Below are 23,132 nucleotides of genomic sequence, written 5' to 3' on the forward strand. Positions count from 1 at the left end.
GGCAATTCTTTGTGATACTGTAGAGCAACATATACAATGGCAAATCTCTGATATACTCTGTAAGAAAAAGCCCTGGAAATGAATATCTATTGATACGGTACGTAGATCAAAGTGCCAGGCATATTTTTCGATATGTTTCCCTTGGTCTGTAAACTATTTGGTTTGATTAAAAACAATGTTCCAAATAACGGAATTCGTACTGAGCATTGCGCTAAATCGTCAACAAAACAGTTCAATAAGAAAGATCATTCTGTAATTTGGGCGATGTTTGCAATTAATATACTTCTAGATGGTATAAACATTTGAACTAAATGCAAACCGCAAGGAAAACAAGGGTAGGGCGGGTTACCTTGAAACGTGTCCGTATTTCGGCTTTGCCTTACCAGCATTAGCGTCTCGCCTATATTAGTAGAAAAACGGGGAAGGGGAGGGAAGGAAGAGGAAGGGGAGGGAAGGAAGAGGAAGGGGAGGTAGGGAAGGGAAGGGAAGGGAAAAGGGAGACATGGGCATGGGAAATTACGAGTACCGTTAGATTGTTGTTCGTGAAAGCGGCTTCTTGATCGTCAGGAGGATTGTCCTTCCGTACCTCCTTTGCGGGCTGAGCACGACTTGTGCTGACGCTGGCTTGCAGGGCTCGTGGTGAACGAGATCCCGTGTTTTGCCGATTTTTACTCTGTGTGTAAAAACTAACAAAGGACTTAAGAATTGTTCGTAAAAAGTGTTCAATAAAGTGCAACTGACATGAGTTCTTGTCGGTTGAAAACGGTAAAGCCACTATACATGGTTGGGATAGACCAGAAAAATATTTTATGAGGCTAGGATACGTGAGATGCCGATGTGGCCTGTATATGTATATGTTCCATTCTGGAAAAAAGAGGAGTAAGGAGCGCGTCAGAAAAACCGTCTTCTGGCGTATAAATCAGATTGCAGCAACTGGTCAGATGACATGTACATTATTTGAAAGTGAGCCAAGGTATATTATCGTTCAGACCTTTGGTATCTGTACTGAGGCGGTGGACCCACCTCTGTTCTCTTTCAAAAAGAATTCTTTCAGCATTGTTCTTGCATCCTACCAATGTTTCGATTATGATCCATTTTAGATCATCCACAGAGTGTTCCTGTTCAATGTAGTGACGACTCATTTTGGTAGTTTCACGCTTACATTTCACATTACTTCTGTGTTCACAGATTCTCACCTTTATTTTCCTGCATGACATTCCGATGTACCTAAGATTGCACGGACATGTAATCATGTAGATAACAAAGGCTGTATTGCAGTTGGTGTGCTGTTTTATAGTCCATTTTAGATTTGGTGTCAGTTGAATAATCTTAGTTGGTGTCGTGAGATGACATACTGAACATTGTCCACATGAGTAGTGACCTGTAACTGGTTGTAAATCCCATAGGGTATTTTTCAATTTTGGCGGAGCTGAAGGTCGTGTGTGCACCAGAATATCTCTTAAATTTCTGGTCCTCTTATTCGCAAACCTTGGTTTTTGCCATTTCAAATCGCCTGAAATCAGAATTCGCCAGTGTCTGTTAATTATTTTCTTAACAGCGTTGCTCGCTGTGCTGTAGGTGGTGACACAGGTCGGTGTGTTATCTGCGGGGTTCCTTGATGTGGTTTCCAGTAGACATTCCCTAGGCTGGTTCCTAGCTCTTTTTTTGCATTTAGAGATGATTTTGGTTGGATAATCTCTTCTTAGCAGTTTGGAACTTAGGTCGTCCGCTTGTTTTTTGTATTCTGCTAAATCACTGCAGTTACGTTTGAGTCGTAGGAACTGGCTGTATGGTAGGTTTTCTTTCAGTGGGCGTGGATGGAAACTATTGAATGACAGGAGACTGTTTCTGGCAGTTGGTTTGAAGAATGTTCGTGTTTTAATGGTATCCTCTTCAATGTAAATGGTGAGATCCAGAAAGTCTAGCTGTATGTTGTTAGCTGTATAGGTGAATTTCAGACATTCATCTTGTGCATTCATCCATTGGTGAAAATTGCTAAGACTTTCCTGGTCACCTTCCCAAATCACCATGATGTCATCAATGTATCGTTTCCAAAAATGGATGTTGGTATTATATGGGTTTCTTGGATTTTGTATGTACATTTGTTCAAATGCGCTAACGTAGAGTCCCGCTACGCTAGGCGCAAAGGTACTCCCCATCGAAGTTCCGTGTCGCTGTTGGTAAAGTCTCCCTTCATATTCGAAATAGTTTTCCTTGAGAGCCAAGGTACAGCATTGTAGGATGAAATGTCTAGGGGTTTGATATGTCCAGTTTTGGTCAAAGAGTATTGTCTCTAAAGTTTCAAGGGTTTTCTGTTGGGGTAGGCTGGTGTATAAACTTTCTACATCGAAACCTACTAAAAGCATTGTTTCGGAAGAGAAGTTTTCATTCTGCAGGAAATTTAGTAGGTCGCGAGTATCCTTCAAATAAGTAGGTGTTTGTTGGACCAATGGTTTTAGAAAATGGTCCGCAAATTGTGAAAGCGGTTCTAGGACTGATCCTATACCCGACACAATGGGGCGACCTGGAGGTGGTCTCCTCTCCTTGTGTATTTTGGGGAGGGAGTAGAAGTATGGTATTCTTGGTGAGGTCGTTCTCAGAAAATCCGCTTCATTACGCGATATCCATCTGTTGATTTCGGCTTCTTCCACCATAATCTTAATTGTCTGCTGCAATCTTGCTGTGGGATCAGTAGTGATTGGGGTATAGAATTTCTCATCTGACAGTAGGTCAAGGCATTGATGGTTATAGCCTTCTTTGCTTATCAGAACAATACCTCCTCCCTTATCTGCTGGCTTTATTATCATGTCTTTGTTGTTTTTCAATGTCTCCAAGGCTTGTTTTTCTGCTTTAGTTAGATTCATAAATGGTTTTTTCAAATCTGTTAGTTCGCCGATTTCTTTCATTATGGCTTGTTCAAAAGCTAGAAGTAATCAACCTGACAGACATAACCCTCACAGAAGCTCAAGAAAAAGTGCTGTACAAAGGACTTGGATACGTACCAACCCCTAATCTGGATGTTTTCAAAACAAAATGCGAAGTCGCAGAATTTTGTAGGAAATTGAAACTAAAAGCCTTTTTCTCTGACAAAGAGACAGAGCAAAAAGAAGGCGATACGTCTCTGCGCCTTAAATCTACCTTTTGCCCATTAAACCACCAGGTCCCTATTGAACTTCTAGCTTTTGAACAAGCCATAATGAAAGAAATCGGCGAACTAACAGATTCCGAAGAAGCCGAAATCAACAGATGGATATCGCGTAATGAAGCGGATTTTCTGAGAACGACCTCACCAAGAATACCATACTTCTACTCCCTCCCCAAAATACACAAGGAGAGGAGACCACCTCCAGGTTGCCCCATTGTGTCGGGTATAGGATCAGTCCTAGAACCGCTTTCACAATTTGCGGACCATTTTCTAAAACCATTGGTCCAACAAACACCTACTTATTTGAAGGATACTCGCGACCTACTAAATTTCCTGCAGAATGAAAACTTCTCTTCCGAAACAATGCTTTTAGTAGGTTTCGATGTAGAAAGTTTATACACCAGCCTACCCCAACAGAAAACCCTTGAAACTTTAGAGACAATACTCTTTGACCAAAACTGGACATATCAAACCCCTAGACATTTCATCCTACAATGCTGTACCTTGGCCCTCAAGGAAAACTATTTCGAATATGAAGGGAGACTTTACCAACAGCGACACGGAACTTCGATGGGGAGTACCTTTGCGCCTAGCGTAGCGGGACTCTACGTTAGCGCATTTGAACAAATGTACATACAAAATCCAAGAAACCCATATAATACCAACATCCGTTTTTGGAAACGATACATTGATGACATCATGGTGATTTGGGAAGGTGACCAGGAAAGTCTTAGCAATTTTCACCAATGGATGAATGCACAAGATGAATGTCTGAAATTCACCTATACAGCTAACAACATACAGCTAGACTTTCTGGATCTCACCATTTACATTGAAGAGGATACCATTAAAACACGAACATTCTTCAAACCAACTGCCAGAAACAGTCTCCTGTCATTCAATAGTTTCCATCCACGCCCACTGAAAGAAAACCTACCATACAGCCAGTTCCTACGACTCAAACGTAACTGCAGTGATTTAGCAGAATACAAAAAACAAGCGGACGACCTAAGTTCCAAACTGCTAAGAAGAGATTATCCAACCAAAATCATCTCTAAATGCAAAAAAAGAGCTAGGAACCAGCCTAGGGAATGTCTACTGGAAACCACATCAAGGAACCCCGCAGATAACACACCGACCTGTGTCACCACCTACAGCACAGCGAGCAACGCTGTTAAGAAAATAATTAACAGAAACTGGCGAATTCTGATTTCAGGCGATTTGAAATGGCAAAAACCAAGGTTTGCGAATAAGAGGACCAGAAATTTAAGAGATATTCTGGTGCACACACGACCTTCAGCTCCGCCAAAATTGAAAAATACCCTATGGGATTTACAACCAGTTACAGGTCACTACCCATGTGGACAATGTTCAGTATGTCATCTCACGACACCAACTAAGATTATTCAACTGACACCAAATCTAAAATGGACTATAAAACAGCACACCAACTGCAATACAGCCTTTGTTATCTACATGATTACATGTCCGTGCAATCTTAGGTACATCGGAATGTCATGCAGGAAAATAAAGGTGAGAATCTGTGAACACAGAAGTAATGTGAAATGTAAGCGTGAAACTACCAAAATGAGTCGTCACTACATTGAACAGGAACACTCTGTGGATGATCTAAAATGGATCATAATCGAAACATTGGTAGGATGCAAGAACAATGCTGAAAGAATTCTTTTTGAAAGAGAACAGAGGTGGGTCCACCGCCTCAGTACAGATACCAAAGGTCTGAACGATAATATACCTTGGCTCACTTTCAAATAATGTACATGTCATCTGACCAGTTGCTGCAATCTGATTTATACGCCAGAAGACGGTTTTTCTGACGCGCTCCTTACTCCTCTTTTTTCCAGAATGGAACATATACATATACAGGCCACATCGGCATCTCACGTATCCTATCCTCATAAAATATTTTTCTGGTCTATCCCAACCATGTATAGTGGCTTTACCGTTTTCAACCGACAAGAACTCATGTCAGTTGCACTTTATTGAACACTTTTTACGAACAATTCTTAAGGCCTTTGTTAGTTTTTACACACAGAGTAAAAATCGGCAAAACACGGGATCTCGTTCACCACGAGCCCTGCAAGCCAGCGTCAGCACAAGTCGTGCTCAGCCCGCAAAGGAGGTACGGAAGGACAATCCTCCTGACGATCAAGAAGCCGCTTTCACGAACAACAATCTAACGGTACTCGTAATTTCCCATGCCCTTGTCTCCCTTTTCCCTTCCCTACCTCCCCTTCCTCTTCCTTCCCTCCCCTTCCCCGTTTTTCTACCAATATAGGCGAGACGCTAATGCTGGTAAGGCAAAGCCGAAATACGGACACGTTTCAAGGTAACCCGCCCTACCCTTGTTTTCCTTGCGGTTTGCATTTAGTTCAAATGTTTATACCATCTAGAAGTATATTAATTGCAAACATCGCCCAAATTACAGAATGATCTTCCTTATTGAACTGTTTTGTTGACGATTTAGCGCAATGCTCAGTACGAATTCCGTTATTTGGAACATTGTTTTTAATCAAACCAAATAGTTTACAGACCAAGGGAAACATATCGAAAAATATGCCTGGCACTTTGATCTACGTACCGTATCAATAGATATTCATTTCCAGGGCTTTTTCTTACAGAGTATATCAGAGATTTGCCATTGTATATGTTGCTCTACAGTATCACAAAGAATTGCCATTTTTTTGTTTATTCCGTAATCTTCTTCACCTAATTTTCAACATTCAGCAAACACCAAAATGGTGCTCGTATCATTGATTGTCTCTTATTAATTTCACTCATTTTTTTATAGGTAACAATAATCTTGAGACATTGCTAGCTATCATATTTATGAAGACAGCCATATTCTAAATTCTAGAACTGGGCATCACCAGCTCTCACCACGAATAGGTCCTGAAGAATGCCCCACGACCCCCTCCTGGGGCACTAGATGGGCAGAAACATGTCGACCTTTTGATATGGACACCTAAAGTGCTCTGGTTACATAATTTAACCTACAGCACCACTTTTTCTTATTTTTAATAGTCTCCCCACACACCCACCAGATTAAATTTTATTCCTTGAGGGCAGTGTGGGCAAGACACTTTTAACTTCACTATCATCACTTTTGCACCAATATTACTGATCACTACTAAGAAGCAGTGGTTCCCTCCAGGTGGAGGCAGCATGGAACACAAGAGACCCAATGATAATGCTGACGCGTATTCTGAAGGCGGAGAATCAAGATAAACCGCCCACACCACCCTAAAATACGCTATTGAGGGTTCTCATAACACCCATTTAGGTGTTAAAGGTTCAAACAAAGATTTAAGAACCCCTACTTCTAGTTACAAGTGATCCATTCCCCTTTTTGATTTATGAGGAACTTCACACCTCATCACTGTAGACACAAACAATTCTGCAAAGCAGCATAGCAATATCGAAGACTAGATGAGGAATCAACTGTTTCACCAGAAACCAAGTTCAACTTAACCAGGGAGTTGCCATCATTATGTTCCTAATCTTTTATGGTCAATCAATGAATGACAGCAGCTAAAATACATAATTCCTGTATGGGCACATTTCTGCCATTTTTCATATTTTTAAGCTTTTTATTATCCATTTACAGTCACACAGCTCACCTTGTCTTCAATGGTGCTTCAGGTGATACCCATGCATGTTACTGAACACCTCAATGTAACATGTGTGTTTACATTTTTGTACAAAACACCTTCGGAAATGCTCATGGGCGTATTCCACCCCCAATGAAACAGGTATCTGCTGAGCTTGCAAACGTATGAAAATAATGAAATGAAAATATTTTTTAAAGCGTGATAACATCGAAACACGGCGTTAGTTTAGAAAAGGGTACTGATATTAAAGAATAAATTAACCCGGAATGAAACAGGTTTCAATTTTTTAAAGAAGGTCATATGATTGGGGTCGCTATGAATTTTAAAGGTCAGTGTGTTCCAGCTCTTGGCAGCCAGTCAGAGAAACAAATAGGCCTCCTGAGCACGCATTTTTGATAGAGCTGATGGAGGAAGATTGGACCCATTCTGTCGAGTGCCTGATGGCAAACACAAAATGCTTTAAAAATAGTTCACTTGGGCAAAGGGACCCACTGACGGCACCAAGATGAGAAGTAACAGGAGAACAGGATGGCAGCCCCAAAGTAAGCTGACAGTCAATGGAGCAAACTCGGTCAAAAGACAGTGGAGCAATTTTAGGACTACTAGATTAAATTACAAAAAATGAGACTTTTTTTTTTTTTTTTTTAGGCACGGGGAGATACAGGGAAAGATTTACTAATTTTTCACGCAACGCAGGTCAGCAGGTACAGGAAAGGATACCTTCCTGCCCCAAAAAACTCCTTAGTGGCATACTTCCCTTTCTATGTATGCTGCAGAATGCAAAGGATGTAATAAGGCGGAATAAAGATACTGCTCTTTGCTAGGCCTGCTTCAGAGAGGCATAGCTTTTTGACACATTCCCAGGTTTACTAGCTTTAGTAAATATAGGAATGCACCAAAATCCATGGATAGATGGGTAGAAATGCTCATGTTTCATATATGGAACACCTTCCCAGCCAAAGGTAACGGAAGGAAGAGCTATGGCTGCATTGCGTTACTTTGTATTTACTAACCCACACAAATCCACCAGAATGGCTTTGCAAGGTTTAGTAAATACTAAAAATGATTTAGCGCCACAAAAGTGACACAGCTCAGATGCAAAATCTTACTAAATCTTGCCTCAAATGATCAAAGCTGCAGAGCAATAGGGAGAACGAGACAGGGAAAATACATGTGTCTGCGCAAGAGGCCAGGAAATATTCTATCAGGGAGGTGACATTATTACTTTTCCTTGTTAACAATTGTTTTGTTCAACAGATGACAATGATATATTAAATAAATAAGTAATTTAAATGAAAGGGTGGCTTTTTAAGAGGAGACAGCAAGAGCCTGTAATGGGCGGCCTTACCTGTGGGACCCATGGACAGCATGCTGCATCCTTCTCAGAGGACCATAGGGTGATTATGGCCATGGATTCAGGCAGGCTACTGACCCAATTTATTTATCTTTTTTTAAACAAAGTTTATTGAGGTTTACAGGCCTGCACAAACACATACTGTGTAAAGTTTTATAATAAAATACATACAAAAAGGGAAGCGATGATACAATTATGTAAGATACAGTTATATTAAGTATTCTGTGCTTGTTATTGACCCTCCCTCCCGCCCTTTCAATCAAGAAGAAGCAGGCTACTGACCCCATCATGGACTCTGGATTCCTTTTCAATCACCCCTCTCACTCCAAGAAAGGCACAGACAAGAGGGGCCTGCCTACTGTACTGGAGAGGGATCCATGCACTCCATACTATAGGCGATCCATGCACTTCATACTATAGGCGATCCATGCACTCCATACTATAGCCTCTACCTACAGTGATTGGATCACACTCATCTGCAAGAAAGCTCACTTGGGCCCTCATTACGAGTGGCCTATAAAAGCCCCAGTATTATCCTCCAACCTACCCCCTGCCAGATTTACCGTCACAAAGGGTCAGAGTAATTTTGGAGGGAGGGAAATGATGGGAACTAGGAGATTTGGGGGAACAACATGCCCATTTATTGTACCGATTTCTAAATCTTTTCCACCTGTATTATACCCAGACACTTTGTCAGCTTGAAGCGGGTTGAATCTTCGTGTGGAATACCACTTATTCCAGTGGGCCCGGTAACTGTCATTTCTGGGCCCATCAGAATAAGTGTCTTGATGGGCTATAGCGCATGAAACACTCTGGCCTCACGGAAGGTCCACGATCCAACATACTACACCTGGAACTGTCCCTGGAAACCAAATGTGGACATGCTATTTACTCTTAATTGGCCTCTGCTATTGGGTGGACTAGTGACGTCACAAAATTCTCCCAGAACAGCTGAGTTGGGTGATCTGCTGACCTCACTGAAAGGAATGAGAGGTAGGAGGTGATGCAGAAACCCATATTAGAGTGCAAAGACTTGCTTTCCCTGGTACTCGCAGTATCTTCTGACAGATGTCCTAGGAGAGGGGACGGTATAGGAGAACCCAGCTGCCAAGCAGACTCTCTTTACTCCTGAAGATGCACCTTGAATTGTAGACTGAAGAGAGCTGTTGCAGCCTTTTCTGCAGCTAGAACCCCAGGCAAGCAGAGGCACAGATGGCTTGAGGAGTGACCTCAGGGGGGTGGACATTTTGGGAGTGCCCATTTCTCCATGCACTCATGACAAATCAGTGCCAGTAAACTACGAATAAACTTTGACCTGCCATAATTGTAGTGAACCCTGCGCAGCAGCGTGGCGGAGGAGGACGAGGCGCCCTCTGAGCCTGATGTTGCTCCCCGGAGCATCCCAACCACACACACACAGTAGATGGTTATTTACTTCTGATATATACCCCAGACTACACATTAAGGCCGGGAACAGTCGTGGGCGTGGGCACTGGAGGGGGAGGGGGCTGGGGGATAGGGACTGGGGAGGGGAAGTGACGGGGTGGGGGAGAAGGGGGGAGGAAACTTTAAAGCGGAACGCAGACACCCTATTATGTTCGTAGCAAAGGTACAGGTTGAACTATGATTCGGTACAATGGCCTACTTGTCACCGCTGCCCGGCCTCTGGGATGTGGGCTAACAAGCTGTGTGCGAAAGCCTAATGGCCACGCAAGGAATGGCACTGGCACTGGCGGTGCAGGATCATTATGTATGTAAGCTGCTTATCATATTGTTCTGCAATAAAAACGGTTTAAAAAAAAAATAATAATAATTGTAGTGAAGACATGTATCAAAAAATAAAAAAAAAGATGGCAAAACCCTGAGGAAATCTATTCTAGTTAAAGAGCGAGACAAATATATCAAAAAGCAGGAAAGTATTTTGGGACAACAGCTGATGTCACTGAGACAGAGGTTAAACTGCCAATAGCCAAGAAACTCTAGACTCTTGTCATAAAATGTGTACCAACAATATGTGTTTTTAGTACAGCTGTGACAAGTTCCACTTTGGGTAGACTACACACAGTTAAGAAGAAGATTAATTCACAATTTTTCACTCTTTTCCTTATGCAAAAATGCCCCTGTGTCCCAAATCGACGAAAAGATGCATTTTGGGCTCAGAAATAGTGCTACGTGCAGCATAACGCAAAGAGAGGCATGATTTCCCTCCCAACCTACTCTCAGCATTTAGCACAGTTTTCTTAGCGCAAAATGCACCCAAGCATCCAAAATGGATGCAAGGCTGCATTTTGCACTAAGAAAATAATTCTAATTGCATAACAATTAGCGCTATTTTCTTGATAAATTCACTATTTCTGTGCAAATTCCACCCCCCCCCCCCAATTACTCTGAATGACATGAGCGGTCGTAATTGCGCGATTAATGGTAATTCCGTGTCAAAGAGAAATGTGGAATTACCGAATTACTCCGATTACTCTGGCATAATTAGAATCATTCCCAGTGCTACGCAACACTCCGTTGTACAGTGTTTCACTCAGCAGTATTGTTTGTTCGTCACAACCAGTGAAAGGGAGTATAGTACTGGAGGCAGTACCAGTATTGTACATTACAGACCAGTCTAACTATAGGCCCATTATAGGCTCATTTTGCTACTCCCGGCCCTTTCGAAAGTGCTGGAAAAACCTATTAATCAGCAGCTATCCCAGCCTCTGGAAAGCAATGACTTGCTGCATCCTAGTCAATCCAGGTTTTGCCCCAGTTGTAGTACAGAAACAACACTGGTGGAGGTGGTCGATTTCATCAGGTGCATCCTTTATGCTGGTGGCTATGCTGTGCCGATTATGCTGGATTTGTCAGCAGCATTTGATACGATCCCCCACTTCACTCTTCTGGCCTGCCTCCAGTCTGTCGGGATTGGAGACAGCCGTGGAAATGGCTGGCCTCTTTCCTTGAAGATAGGGGTCAAGAGGTGTGGTGTCCTCTGCTCTCTGCTGGACCACTTGCCCTTAAGGTGGGAGTTCCTCAGGGCTTGGCCCTGAGCCCTACCCTATTGAACATATATCTTGCCCCCGGCACGCTTGGCAGAGACCTTGGGAGCTAAAGTAGTCCGTTATGCTGATGACACCCAGCTGCTATTCCCATGCGGCAGGGACAAGCATTTTCCATAAAAAATAAGAAATTGTTTGACCAAAGTTTTCAATAGCTATCTTTCTGAAATGTAATGCGGGAAAGACTGAGCTTCTTTTCATCGGTTTAAGATCAGAAGAGCCCTGGAAGACCTTTTGGCCTAAGGGGGCTTCTGCTCCACTTATCCATACAAACTCTATTAAAAATCTAGGCATTAAGTCTGATGGGGAACTTTATTCTTTCACAAGTCAATGCAGTAGTGGGGACCTGCTTTGGCATGTTACGTATGTGGAGGAAGTTTCTGCACTTTCTGTCTTTGCTAGCTAGAAAATTGGTGGTCCAGGCTCTTATTACATCTAGACTGGACTACAGTAATGCACTATATCTGGGCCTGCCTGAGTCTTTGATTAGTAGGTTGCAGGTAGTCCAGTAGGCGGCCGCTCATACGGTACTCAGCCTACCTCTGAGTACCCGTGTGTCTTGTTCTCTCAGAGAACTGCACTGGCTTCCCGTAAGGAAGAGGATTACTTTTAAGATCTTATTACTAATCCACAGAGCATTGCATGGGACAGGTCCAGGATACCTGCAAGCTAGAATCTGTTTCTACATCCCTCCCAGAAGTCTGTGCTCAGCAAATCTCTTTTGGGCCAAAATTACTCAGTACGTCCTTCTCTTTTTTTGGGACCGTCTTTACGGAATAATTCCCTGCTGAAATTAAGATGTCTCACATCCACCCCTCTGTTCCAGAGGAAGATAAAAACATGGCTTTTCTCAAATAGTTAATTCTGTTCCTTTTCGCCTCTCGGTTTCTCCACTGTCTTGTGCAGAATGCCAGGGCACTCTTCGGAGCAACAGTTGCACTGTAGGAATTCCCTTTACCTACATTACATTGTCATCCATGAACACCATATTACAGGGAATTGGGTGGGACCAAGAGGTAAGTTCTGTCGCAGTTCAAAGATCCACGAAGCAGTGAAGACATCTGGGAGGGGCATCCTGGTGATTAGGATGCATTAAATCTAGAGGTGAGTATCAGAAGCAACAAACAGTTGAGGGTCTGGTCCTTTATGCAGCACCAAATCCAAGCCCTATCTAATGATGGTTAACCCTGAAGTTATCTTCACTTACGGGCCTGGCAGCAATAGACATAGCTAAGGGACTGTCCCCATGTGAGAAACTCCCCAGTTGTCAGTGAGGAAAACATACGATTGGTACAGTCAATTTTAAATAATTTCCAAAAGTACCATGGATCTTTTATTTTTATTTGTCTATTGTCTATTTGAACATTTGTAAACCTAAGTTTACAGCCCAAAAAGTCTCCATTTCGTCCTAACAGGTGTCCACAAAAGGATATCTAGCGGGCACAAGTGGTTTTAACACTGCGTAAATGTACGTCACAACTGTGTAAACTCACGCAACAGCAAATCTCAAAAGCAGCAAGGAATGAATGGATAAAGGCGTAATTTGGCTTGAGAGCTTGGGAAACCCACAAACCTGTGAGTTTGTTAGCATTTGCAATTTCCTCTCTGAACCTTTGGCACTTTGTTAATGTCAAGAAATTACTCTAGCAATAGGTTGGAGTAACTCCCCATCCAGGGTGAGAAGGGAGAGAGAATACCACAAAGCTCCACAAGGATCTTTCTCAAAGTAGAAAAATATTGATTTGACCAGGGCGCTGAACTTCCACTCAGCGCAGAGTTGCACCCAGTGGCAAAAGGTAGATGTCACATGACATTCAACTACTGCAGCTTTCCATGCAGAGTACTGTGATTTCCCACTCATCAACCATTTACACCTATGTGTTGGAGTGCATATGAGGGTGCAGTGTACAACTTGCCTTGTGAATTGGGTTGAAACAATTCATTGAAAATTAACACTTTACTAACTTAACTGTCTACAAATGAGCTAGAATCCATCTTACCATACTTTTCAGGTAATGTGTTGATTGGACAAAGACAGATACATTCTGCAAGAAAATAAGAAATATGTGTTAAATGAAAACATCAAAAACATTATGAGCAGAAGGCAATTGTGTTGATCATATACAATACCCAATACACGTTATGTGTGGTAATAAAGAGTAAAATATATTTTATATTTCATGTTTGGCTAATATTAGATAGTGAACAATGGGACCTCGGTAGGATAGGAGAGGGCCATTCTGCTAAGATGGGAGGGGTGGAACTGATGTCCACCTCACTTACATGTCAAAAGAGCTGCCTCAGCACATTCACAAAGAACTGGACCCCAGACTTTTATCTTCCCAGCTATCTGTGGGCCTGAGCAGGAAATGAAATTCCAGAACCATCTGTGGGGGGAAAACTGAGAAGTTTCTTCCACTTCAAAGCTGGCATCAGGTATACCAAGCATTTGCAATGCATCAGTCCCGCCTTTGGGATCTTATATGTATTTAGCTATGCAGCACATTAGCCTGGGTGCTGAAACATCTACTGTTCTATAACATGGAGGGAAAGTGAGCACCAAACTGCGTGATACGCCAGGTATGGGAACACATGGAGATAAATATTGCCTTTTAGTGGGAAATGGTATAGTCCAAAGCTTGTGTTTTTAATATAAAATCAGGGCCTTCAGTGGTCATATTACTGAAAATACAAGATTTGAAAAAAGTATTGTCTATGGGTGCTCGTGAAAGACAATTTCTATGGACTGGAATCTAGAAAACAGCACAGATAAGCCTATCACCAACCGAGCACTGGTAAGGGTTTTGGACCAAGGCTCTCTCTCACCGCAGGCCTGCCTGCTGCACCCAGAGCACTCACAGCATAGATATGCCTACCAGCAACCGAACTCTGTCACAAACCACACACTTCTAGACCAAGGCTCTCTCTCATGGCGAGAAAGGGCCTGCACCCAGAACACAGTCACAGGAAGGTCTACCAGCAAGACAGGGCTTGCACCCAGAACAAGGCCTCAGGAAGGTCTACCAGCAAGACAGGGCCTGCACGCAGAACACGGTCACAGGAAGGTCTACCAGCAAGACAGGACCTGCACCCAGAGCACGGTCACAGGAAGGTCTACCAGCAAGACAGGGCTTGCATCCAGAACAAGGCCACAGGAAGGTCTACCAGCAAGACAGGGCCTGCACGCAGAACACGGTCACAGGAAGGTCTACCAGCAAGACAGGGCCTGCACCCAGAACACAGACACATGAAGCTCTCATTGCAAGACTGGCCTGCCTGCACTCAGGACACGGTCCCAACACAAGAAGGTCTACCAGCAACAGAGCCCTGTCAAAAACCACACATAACTAGCCCAAGGATCTCTCGTGGTGTGCACACTAGAACCATTGTTGTCTTACGTGCCTCTGCCAGGTGTGTACTGTGTGCATTGAGGACTCCGTGCATGTGTGCACACGAGTGACATGCTAACGAGAAGCACTTGCGTCCTCTTGACGGATGCAGCGCGTGTGCATGGGGAGCAGAGTGATGCAGTGCAGGGGTGGACCAGAGCTCTTCCTTGGGGCCACACCCACGTAATGCCCAATTATTCAAGCGGGCGACTCCCGATTTTTTAGCAAAAAAATGCTTTCTTTCAAGAGTCTCCAGCCTAAAGCGACAACGGAAAATAATGTCCTTCGATTTATGTTTCCAAAATCTCCCTGCATGTAGTACCTAAATGTTGCCATGAATGCCCAGCTAAAGCACTGCCCGCAGGTGAGGAATACATAGAAGACACTCTCTCACCTGGAGTGCAGTACACCTGCGCGGAGGATTACACTCGCCTGAAATGTTGCTGCTCTGAAATGTGCACTGGAGCCCCAATCACCTGAAATGTATATCCACCCTTTTCTATGGAGGTTTGGCATTGCATGATTAATGTAGTATAATCTGTTGGATCAGACTGAAGCTCCCTTTTATTTCTGCCTCCTTAATGGTGCTCAATTGACCTAAAAAGCCTGGGTTTCGTTGTTGCGATTTGACCTGCGTCTGACAGACCTTCGCAGATGTCAGCACCGAGCATTTGACTTGACAGGCCATTGTTCTGACTGGCTTATTATGACGCCATGTTACTTTGTTTTTTGCAGTATGAAGTTACTTGTGTTATGGCTAGATTTTGTTAACAGTTTTATGTAGACCCATGTTATTAGGAGGCTGCTTGTACGGAAACTACCATATGTAGCGTAAAAGGCCAAAATAGAATTAAATCTCTTTCTGAATGACTGTGTGCAAACTTTGGAAGACTTTGTCTTTTAACAAAGCAAGCATGCTTTGAAGGTATGTGAGGGTTTTCTATAAAGAGCACTTTTTAAAGATGGTGGGTAATCTTGTTTCCAGTGACAAAACTCTGTTCTTGCATTTATTTGCCACAAGTTATAGAAACCTTATTTTAATGTTAGGTTCATCCACCTTGCCCATTCTCTGCTTCCACAGGTACCTGACCCTAAAAGACTCTGTATTTCACCTCTCTGACTGGGCACTACGGTCACCCTGTACAATATATATATTTTAACAATCATGGGTTTCCATTAGCGTGGTAGTGACACGCCCACATAGGTGAAGTATGTAGGACAGTTGGAGGCTCACTCGCAGTGTGTAATCTTTCTCTGGGTTGTTTGTTGAGTGTCACACATTGGCCCTTAATAGTACACATCACCCCAAAGTATCAAAATATATCACTGATTGGGTGTGGATGGGCCAGACTAACGTTAAGAGTGGAAAGAGAGCCGCGAGATACGAAGCACAACATCGGATGTCAAGAGGGTCAAAATCATGAGAGACGGCAGGAGGAAGGCGGGAGGGTGCACCATGACGAACCACTTTAATATTGTTTCGTCTGTCAATCTAGCATGAAAGTAGTGCATAATGAATGATGAGTACTTATCTAACAATGAAATATGTGACAAAATCATCGAGTCTGTGGTGCTGCTAGCAAATACTCTACTTAAAAATGATGGCAATGCGTTGCGATCCTAACTCAACAAAAAAGGTTAACACCACCAAAAGCAGACGTAATTTCCGACAAACAGAGTGTACTGCTGAAGTGTTTGTGTCGAGTGCAGGAAGTACAGCTCATACCAGAAAAGGTTGAAAGTAGGTACAGGTTTATTAAACACCTTTAACATACATTACTCAAGAGAGCGCCGGGAGACGTCTGCTCCGATCGCTAGCGCCGCGCTACTGCCAGTATCCAAGATGGCCGCCGCGCTCTACGTCATCATGTGGTGTATGAAGACTAGAGCGCGACGCTACATATCTCCCTTCTTTATGGATATACATTTCACAAATGGGATAAAGTCTTACAGGCTACCTGCGGGTGGACTCATTCCCATCTCCCATCTCAAAGTCTCTGTACTGCGACGGTCTTACCACTGCTCTTCCGGTGCGGGTGTGCCTCACCGGGGTACTGGAAGTGTACACTGCGACTTCTTGGGAGACTCTCTCTTCACTACGTTCTGTACCTAGGGGAACTCCTCTGCGAGGTGATCCACTGTTGTCTTCCGAGAGTTCCAAGGCACCTGGATCATTCCCCATCTCTACTTCTTCCTCCCTCTCTCTTTCTCTCGTGTTTCCTGTGCCTTCTCCCTCCGGATTGGCTTCGGTATCTTGAGTCAGGGGAGTTACTATCTGTCCTCTTTCTCTCCCGTTCCATCGCAGAATCTTGTTGCATTTAGACATCCTGTCCTGAGACCAAACTTTCCCATCACTCAGTAGGGCTGCTCGGTTGTAAACCTCTTCCACTTGCAAGGGTGCGCTGAACTTGCTGTCACCCTTCCTTGTTAACTGGGCTAGTTTGACTCGAACCCACTCTCCTCTCTCCAACTCCGTCTCCTTGACATTTCGTCTTCTGTTGAAGTGTTCCGTGTATATTCTTTGCGCTTTTTCTAGATTGTGATGCACTACTGCTGGAGACCACTTGCTCGTGATAGTGTGCTCCTTCCATGCGACATTGTCTTTCGTGAATGGGTCTCGACCTCTCAGAATCTGGAAAGGGCTGTATCCCGTGCCGGTCGGGGTAATCCTGTATGCCCATAACATGCCCTTTACTTCTCTCTGCCAGTCCTTCCCGGCTCCCATCGCCGACTGTACAGAACCCATGATGACTCTCGGCTAGGCCGTTTCCTGCCGGATGGTATATGGATGTGTGTTTGACCTTTATACCATTCCTTCCCATGTATGCGTTCCACTTGTCCGATACGAACTGAGGCCCATTGTCACTTAGGAGGGAGCGTGGAATACCTTCTCTAAGGAAAACAGCAGTTAGAAACTTTAATATTTTGTCCGTGTCCATGTCTTCCTGTATGTCCACCTCGGGCCACTTGAGTACCAGTCTACGAGTACCACCACGTATTTCTGGATTCCCTGACCATCCAATATCGGACCCAAAATGTCTATCGATAGATCCTCCCATGGGTTATCAGGGTTGTCGAACTTTCCTAAGGGTGGTCGCATAAGGCTTTGAGACTTGTCCGCTCTTTGGCATTGGTCACACTTCCGCACATGTCTTTCTATCTGGCTGTCCATCGCCGGCCACCAGTACATCTGTTTTGCCCTTAGTTTTGTCTTTACGATTTCCAGGTGACCTTCGTGAATGAGAGCAAGTAAATGTGGGACCAACTTGTTGGGAGGGACTACCTTTTCTCCTCTCCGCAGGAAGATCCCTCGGTCACACACTGACAATTCCTCTCTTACTTCGAAGAATTTCTTGAGCGCTGACTCCATATACCTCTTCTCCGGCCATCCTCTTAGTATGAACTGCTTAACCGCTACTATGTCTGCGTCAGTCTCATACGCTTTCTTCCATTCTTGTTCACTTATCACTCGTTCGTGATCTTCCATGAATGCTACTTTGGTGTCCTCCTCCTCGGAAGTACGCGGAGCTTCCTCCATGGCTGATGCTCGACTGAGATAGTCAGCTACTTTATTCTTTTGTCCTGGAATGTGTTCCACATCATGCCTATAGTCTAATAATCTCAATGTCATCTTCGCGATGCGGGGGGTCGCATTCGCATGTCCCGATGACGTGAGGACTTTGACCAGAGGTTTGGGGTCTGTTCTCAGCCTGAATCTCGTGCCCCATAGGAACTGGCGGAACATTTCCATGGCCCAAACTACCGCCAACATCTCCTTTTCTATTACACAGTACTTCTGTTCCATGGGCGACAATGATCTGGATGCAAAGGTGAGGGTGGCCAGTTCTCATCCCTTCGTCTCCTGCATCAGGACTGCTCCTAGGCCCCTCTCGCTCGCGTCCGTCGTCAATACGGATATGGCCTGCTGATCATATCCACACAGAGGTATCGCTGAGCTGATGTCCGTTTTAATCCATTGGAATTCTTCTTGTGTTTCCTTCGTCCATTCGAAGTTTGTCTTGTCCCTTAGGAGTTGTCGCAAGTGATGTGTCTTGGTGGTGAAGTGCCGTACGAATTTGCTGTAAAACTCGGCCATGCCTAGGAATGACCTGACTTCTTCCTTGGTCCTCGGGGGTGGCGCTTCACATATCGCTTTGACATTGGACTGTTTGGGTGTGATGCCTTGATCACTGATCACATGACCCAAGTACGTGATCGATGTCATACAAAACCGGCACTTGTCCCATTCTGCCGTGAGTCCATTGCGTTCCAAGACTTGTAGGACTTTAGACAACTTGGCATCATGGTCTTCTTTGTTCATGCCCATTACCAGGATGTCATCTTGGAAGTACTGCACTCCTTCTACGTCTCGGAACAACTTGTGCATGAGTTTCTGAAATACGGCTGCTGCCGAGGCCAGTCCAAATGGCATCCTGCGAAACTAGTAACACCCGAAGAGGGTTATGAATGAAGTCAACTTCCGGCAGGTATGGTGTAGAACTATCTGATGGTAGGCTGAGGTGAGGTCAATGGTCGAGAACCATTTCACCCCCTTGGTTTTTGCCAGCATCTTGTCTATCCTTGGTAGTGGAAACTTTTCTACTATTATGTTTTTGTTCATCTCCCTCAGGTCCACACACAGGCGTATTTTGCCGTTAGGCTTCATCGCTACCACCAACGGTGCCAACCACTCAGCACTTGTTATTGGTTCTATGATGCCGTTTTCTTCTAGCCAGTGTAATTCTTGTTTTACTTTTTCTCTGATCGCCAGTGGGATATTTCTCACTTTGTGGCACACCGGTTTTGCATCTGCCTTGAGATCGATCTTGCGCGTGAATTTAGTTAATTTTTCAACCTTGCCACCAAACACGGTGGGAAATTCTTCCTTCATTTTCCCTACGTCTGGTCGTTGGTCATCAGGACTTGTGTGGTGCCACCAGGGTTCAACTGTATCCCCAGGTCACCTTGGTCGATCCACCCTAGGACCGAGGGACCTTTCTCAGCCACGTATAGTTTGCACTTTGCACTTCGTTCCTTGAATTCGAATTTCAGACTGCGGTATCCTACCTTGGGAATGGGGTCTCCTGTGAATGTGACTGGACGAATGTCCGGGGGCTCCAGGTGGTGCCCCAGGTGGTCCTTGAAGTGTTCGTCCCACACCGTTCGTTGTATTATGGTGTAGGGGGATTCGGAATATGCTACCATCTGTATTGGTATTCCTCCTATCACTAGGTCGCATTGGGGTTTCTTGGAGCGGTTGCAGTTGATCCCCAGTATGTGTTCGTCTATGCACAACATGCTGTCTTCATCTTCCTCACTTTCTCTTTCCTCTTCTGCCTCTTGTGCGACATACTTGACGGCCGTCCGTTTTTGCTTGCGGCGACATACTTTTTCATAATGCCCAACTATCCCACAAAACATGCATTTGGCCTTGAAGGCTGGACACCTCTTATCATACGCTGGGTGAGACAGGCTGCCCCACCTGTAGCACGTGTTCTTGCCTTCGTTGCCTTGTTTCTTCGCCGGTGCTGGTCTGGACGACCATTTGGTCTGTGTCCTTGTGTCCCCTGTTGCTCCCTTGCCTCTTTCTGGTGGTTCTGCTTCCGTGACTTTGTTCACCATGGGCCTGGGGGCCCATCTCTTTTTTCGCCGCTTCCGCACATCTTTTCGATAGCTCCGCTTTCTTCACCATGGCTATAACTTCCTTCAGCGTAGCCTCTCCATTAACCCATAGATTATCCTGGATCGTCGAGTTAGTGGTGTGCATGACTATTTGATCTTTGATGAATTCATCATGTAATGTCCCGAACTTACACGTGACTGCCAATTTCTTCAACGCTGCTACGTATTCATCTATGGACTCTCCCACTGCTTGCTTCCGTTGTTGGAAGTTGTATCTGTCTATTGACGTGCACACCGCTGGTCTGTAGTGTTTATTAAAATCATCTATCGCGTGCTGGAACACGTCATCATCCACTGCTTGCCTTGGAGTAGAGACTATATTCTGGAATACTCTGATGCCTTCCGGTCCTAGGTTATGAAGCAATATCCTCTTCCTTCTTTTGCTGGGAAATGCTTCACCATTCTCGTCCTCTAGGGCTTCTAGATAGTTCATAAAGTATTCCTCCCAATCTTCCCACTTCATCGAGGGATCCCCCGGTTTGGGTAAGAAGGGGATCGGTGTTGTGAGTGAGGACGTTTGGGCGCACATTTCTGCTCTTCTCCCCTCAGACTGCCCGGCGCGCTTTGTCTGTGTAGGCGTGGGGAGCTCTGTTGCGGCGCCGCTCCACCCCCTCTGCTGTGCTCTGCTTGCTCCGCCAGGGCCCCACGCGTTTCTTCTCTCTTCTATGCTGTGGGGAGCCTTGTCACTGCGCTCTGGTGCTCTTTTCTGGGCCCCTCTGCTCTCCCCCTTTGTTGGCCGAGGGTTACTTGCTGCGCTTTCTCCTTACTGCCTCGTGGCGTGCTTCTGGGGCTGGATTGTGGTCTATTTTGCTGATCCTCCTTGCCACGTGGACAGACCCCCTTGCTATTGTGGGCTTGGACGCATATTCCAGGTGCGATGTGTGTATCTGTGTGGTTGGTAGCTTCTGGTGCCTGGCGCCCCGTCTGCCGCGCTCTCCCTGAGTTTGTACCTGCAATAGGTGGTTTGCTGTACTCCCGGTGTTCCTGGCCACGTGTTGCACCCGGTTCAGTACTTCTTGGTCCTTCTTCTTACTAAGCCCAGACCCTCGTCGCCATTTGTAGTGTTTGTGTCGAGTGCAGGAAGTACAGCTCATACCAGGAAAGGTTGCAAGTAGGTACAGGTTTATTAAACACCTTTAACATACATTACTCAAGAGAGCGCCGGGAGACGTCTGCTCCGATCGCTAGCTCCGTGCTACTGCTGGTATCCAACATGGCCGCCGCGCTCTACGTCATCACGTGGTGCGTGAAGACTAGAGCGCGACTCTACAACTACAGCTGCCATTAACCAAACTGTGTTCGGCGTCCTCGCCAGTCGCAGTAAATTAAAATGAAAACGGTGCCTTGTAACTGCAATTATTGATCCGTGTTCGGCAGCACTGGCGGCTATTAAAAATTGAAAGCGATGTCCTGCAGCTACGATGAATCAATAAAGTGAACTCTCCCTACGCAGTCACTGCAGTAACAAATAAACACAGTGCACACTAACCCTGAGAACTCAATCTGTGTTTGGCACCACCAGAAATTAATGTAAATAGGGAGGGTGGGGATGAAAACCGCAACGGGAAAGTGAAATGGGGCAGAAACTGTGCGTTAAAGCGTTACTTACTGCTCAAGCAGGGACAGACTGCTTGACTGCGCAGTTACAGAGTACAGGGGCATGGAAGGCAGCTCAGAATGAAGCTAATGTTATAGTAGCCAAGTGGTACAGGACAGGCACGGGCCGTGAGAAAGCTGTCCCTGCTGAAATAAGTAAAAGGCGTGCAGCGGGTAAACAGCACGTGATTTAAAGTGCTTGTGCTGTAACTCCAGATCATGCTTGTTCCGGCGGCACTCAGTGGGAAGGTTGAGCAGTCGCATGGTGCTAATTAAGTTAAACTAAAACCCCTTGGCAATGTGTGTTATTGAATAACTCGGTATTTCATTGGGTATGGAGACCTTTGTGCTTAAGTGCGCGCATGCAACGAGTCACTGAGACTCCATAGGAAAACGTTATCGTTTTTTTTCCCGGGTGGTATTTCTTTCTTTATGGTGTTCTTTGTGCCTCCTGACCATTATAAGATCGCGAGATCAGGATCTATGAGGGTTCGGAAGTAGAATGCTCTTCGGCGCCTCGTTATAGGTAGGAAGCGCTATACAAATTTAAATAAATCACAAAGCGGTGTGAAACACTCCTCTCGCTGCTGTCGTTAGTATAACAAGGGAGGCACCCAGTACATACATAGCCTCTCGGCGCTGGACACTTGCCCTCTGCTACACCGCCCACTCCTCCTCACCACGTAGCAGTCATTTTACACAGCCCAACGACCATTGCTCTCCGTGGCGTCCTGCTGGGCGGGGCCGCACCGGCCGCAGCTTTCCGGGGGTAACATGTGGGGACCGCGGTCCGGCTCCATGCGGCTCCCGCAGTAAAGGAACAAGCAGTCCCTGCAAATTTAGAGACCTCTTCTGGTCTCAGGCATGTTCGGTTGCAGCACGGAGTAGAGTCTCCTGTTAGAAAAGAGCCCCTGAACTCGGCTGCATGGCCTTAGCCGAGGCAGACGGGGGACAGGCAGCACGGCTCCACTCACTGAGCCCCGCCCACCAGAGAGGCTCTCGTTCCTCTGCAGCTTCCGCCTCGGGATAGCCTGCAAAACAGAACAGGTGCTGTCTCTGCCAGGACAGCAGCGGAACCAGATCAGAGCCCTCGCGCTCCAGGGGAGGGGTAGCAAGAACGCAGGGACTGCGGGAGGGAGGGGAAAAGACAGAAGAAAATAGTCTGTGAGGTAAAGGGGCTGATAGCCATGGAAGGACACAAATGACGACATGGCTGTTGTGGGGAGGGACTAACAAGCCGAAAACTAATAATAAAGCAGCATTTAGGACGTAAGCCAATCCAAAAGA

The 23,132-nt window shown here is 45.2% G+C and overlaps 1 protein-coding gene across 1 annotated transcript in view; it reads right to left on the reverse strand.

Moving 5' to 3' along the window:
* The window catches only part of AMN (amnion associated transmembrane protein), a 175,196-nt gene that overhangs the window by 121,321 nt on the left and 30,743 nt on the right, over positions 1-23,132 (reverse strand). Inside the window, exon 3 of the mRNA XM_085626328.1 lies at positions 13,179-13,223. Within this exon, the coding sequence (XP_085482454.1) occupies positions 13,179-13,223 (45 nt within the window). The remainder of the gene's footprint in view (positions 1-13,178; positions 13,224-23,132) is intronic.

Source organism: Triturus cristatus, chromosome 9, assembly GCF_964204655.1.
Source record: "Triturus cristatus chromosome 9, aTriCri1.1, whole genome shotgun sequence".
Classification (NCBI taxonomy): Eukaryota; Metazoa; Chordata; class Amphibia; order Caudata; family Salamandridae; genus Triturus; species Triturus cristatus.